This window comes from Perca flavescens, chromosome 24, assembly GCF_004354835.1.
Source record: "Perca flavescens isolate YP-PL-M2 chromosome 24, PFLA_1.0, whole genome shotgun sequence".
NCBI classification, from domain to species: domain Eukaryota; kingdom Metazoa; phylum Chordata; class Actinopteri; order Perciformes; family Percidae; genus Perca; species Perca flavescens.
The window spans coordinates 772,572-775,071 of NC_041354.1; the positions used below are offsets into that span (position 1 = coordinate 772,572).

At 50.4% G+C, this 2,500-nt stretch overlaps 1 protein-coding gene across 1 annotated transcript in view; it reads right to left on the reverse strand.

Annotated features, from left to right (window-relative positions):
- LOC114551245 (interphotoreceptor matrix proteoglycan 2) overlaps nucleotides 1–2,500 on the reverse strand; it is a 34,522-nt gene that overhangs the window by 12,019 nt on the left and 20,003 nt on the right. Inside the window, exons 8-9 of the mRNA XM_028572416.1 lie at nucleotides 2,183–2,391; nucleotides 1–979 (exon numbers count right to left, since the gene is read on the reverse strand). The exon at nucleotides 1–979 is cut by the window's left edge and continues 1,406 nt beyond it. Coding sequence (XP_028428217.1) covers nucleotides 1–979; nucleotides 2,183–2,391 — 1,188 coding nt within the window. The remainder of the gene's footprint in view (nucleotides 980–2,182; nucleotides 2,392–2,500) is intronic.

Here is a 2,500-nt window from a genome sequence, read left to right on the forward strand (position 1 = left end):
CCTCTTCTGCTACTGGGAGCTCTTCTGCTACTGGGAGCTCTGGGACCTCTTCTGCTACTGGGAGCTCTTCTGCTACTGGGAGCTCTTCTGATACTGGGAGCTCTTCTGATACTGGGAGCTCTGGGACCTCTTCAGCTACTGGGAGCTCTTCTGCTACTGGGAGCTCTTCTGCTACTGGGAGCTCTGGGAGCTCTTCTGCTACTGGGAGCTCTGGGACCTCTTCAGCTACTGGGAGCTCTGGGACCTCTTCAGCTACTGGGAGCTCTTCTGCTACTGGGAACTCTGGGAGCTCTTCTGATACTGGGACCTCTTCTGCTACTGGGACCTCTTCTGCTACTGGGACCTCTTCTGATACTGGGACCTCTTCTGATACTGGGAGCTCTTCAGCTACTGGGAGCTCTGGGACCTCTTCAGATACTGGGAGCTCTTCTGCTACTGGGAGCTCTGGGAGTTCTTCAGATACTGGGACCTCTTCAGCTATTGGGAGCTCTGGGAGCTCTTCAGATACTGGGACCTCTTCCGTTACTGGGAGCTCTTCTGATACTGGGAGCTCTGGGACCTCTTCAGCTACTTGGAGCTCTTGGATCTCTTCTGCTACTGGGAGCTTTGGGAGCTCTTCCGCTACTTCTTCAGTAGTTTCTGGAAGCTTTTCGGCGTGCATACGTTGCCCGTGTAAATAGTAGTCGTCGTAGACGCCAGAAGCCTCGTCCGTCTCCAGAGAGAGCTCCACGGTGAGGGTTCCTCTCGGGGAGAAAACAGGCGCTTCGGTGGTGGTTGAGCGCCGAGGGTTGGCAGTGACCAGAACCTGGTCCGGGAAGAGTTCTTCAGGGCCGCCGTGCAGCGCCGATTCTTCGGAAGAAGCAGGAAGCGTCGTGGACTCAACTTCTGGCGCGATGACATCGTCGCCAAGGGCCGCCGAGTCCGAATCTTCGTCCTCCGTTTCCTCGAGGTCAGGAGGTGGCAGCGCCTCCACGTAGGGCTGCAAAAACCACAACCAGGATTATTTAACCTGACTGGCTAGTAGTCCTTACCTAGGTACTGTCAGGGCCCTCATACTCTGCTTCTGACTGGCTAGTAGTCCTTACCTAGGTACTGTCAGGACCCTCATACTCTGCTCCTGACTGGCTAGTAGTCCTTACCTAGGTACTGTCAGGGTCCTCATACTCTGCTCCTGACTGGCTAGTAGTCCTTAACTAGGTACTGTCAGGGCCCTCATACTCTGCTTCTGACTGGCTAGTACTCCTTACCTAGGTACTGTCAGGGTCCTCATACTCTGCTTCTGACTGGCTGGTAGTCCTTACCTAGGTACTGTCAGGGCCCTCATACTCTGCTTCTGACTGGCTAGTAGTCCTTACCTAGGTACTGTCAGGACCCTCATACTCTGCTTCTGACTGGCTAGTAGTCCTTACCTAGGTACTGTCAGGACCCTCATGCTCTGCTCCTGACTGGCTAGTAGTCCTTACCTAGCTACTGTCAGGGTCCTCATACTCTGCTTCTGACTGGCTAGTAGTCCTTACCTAGGTACTGTCAGGGCCCTCATACTCTGCTTCTGACTGGCTAGTAGTCCTTACCTAGGTACTGTCAGGGTCCTCATACTCTGCTTCTGACTGGCTAGTAGTCCTTACCTAGGTACTGTCAGGGCCCTCATACTCTGCTCCTGACTGGCTAGTAGTCCTTACCTAGGTACTGTCAGGGCCCTCATACTCTGCTTCTGACTGGCTAGTAGTCCTTACCTAGCTACTGTCAGGACAGACACACACACATATATATATATATATATATATATATATATATATGTATTTTTTTTTTTAAGTTTACTTTCAGGCTCAAAAACTGGTTAAAAACAAACGAAAAGTGTACTCATTTTTAATTATTGTATGTAGGTAGGAATTGTATATGACATGCATGTTTTTATATCATGTTCATATTATTTTTTATTAGGACTGGAGTTGTTTATTTATCATGTTTATTTTGAATTTAAATAGTTAAGTATGTAAATTCTATTGTGTAATTAAGCCCAACCAGGGACTGGAGTTGAAAATTAGCTTGTTTTGACACTATGTCTGTTTGCATTGTCCCTGTCAAATAAATAAATAAATGAGAAAAAAAAAAACTATGTGTGTGTATATACTGTGTGTGTGTGTCTGTATGTGTTTGTTCAGTCTGATTTTGGGAGGTGTACCTCGAGACTGAGAGTCCCGTCTGAGGCCCCCCCCGCTGGCCGTGACCAGGCGTCTGTTTCCGGTCCGTCTCCGGAGAAACCAGAACCGGACCCTTCGTCTGCTGCGGCGCCCGCCGGGGTAGCCACGGCGCCCGCCGGGGGGGCGCCATCGTCTCCGTGGGCAGCATCGTCACTGAGCAGGAACCCTTCGGCTTCAACACGACCAGCATCTGGACACACCAGGCAACACACAGAGAGGCCTTTAAAGGACAGATACCTGGACTCTGTTTCCTATGTTCGCTAAACCCACCAGACTCCATGTAAATAATCAGGACTTTT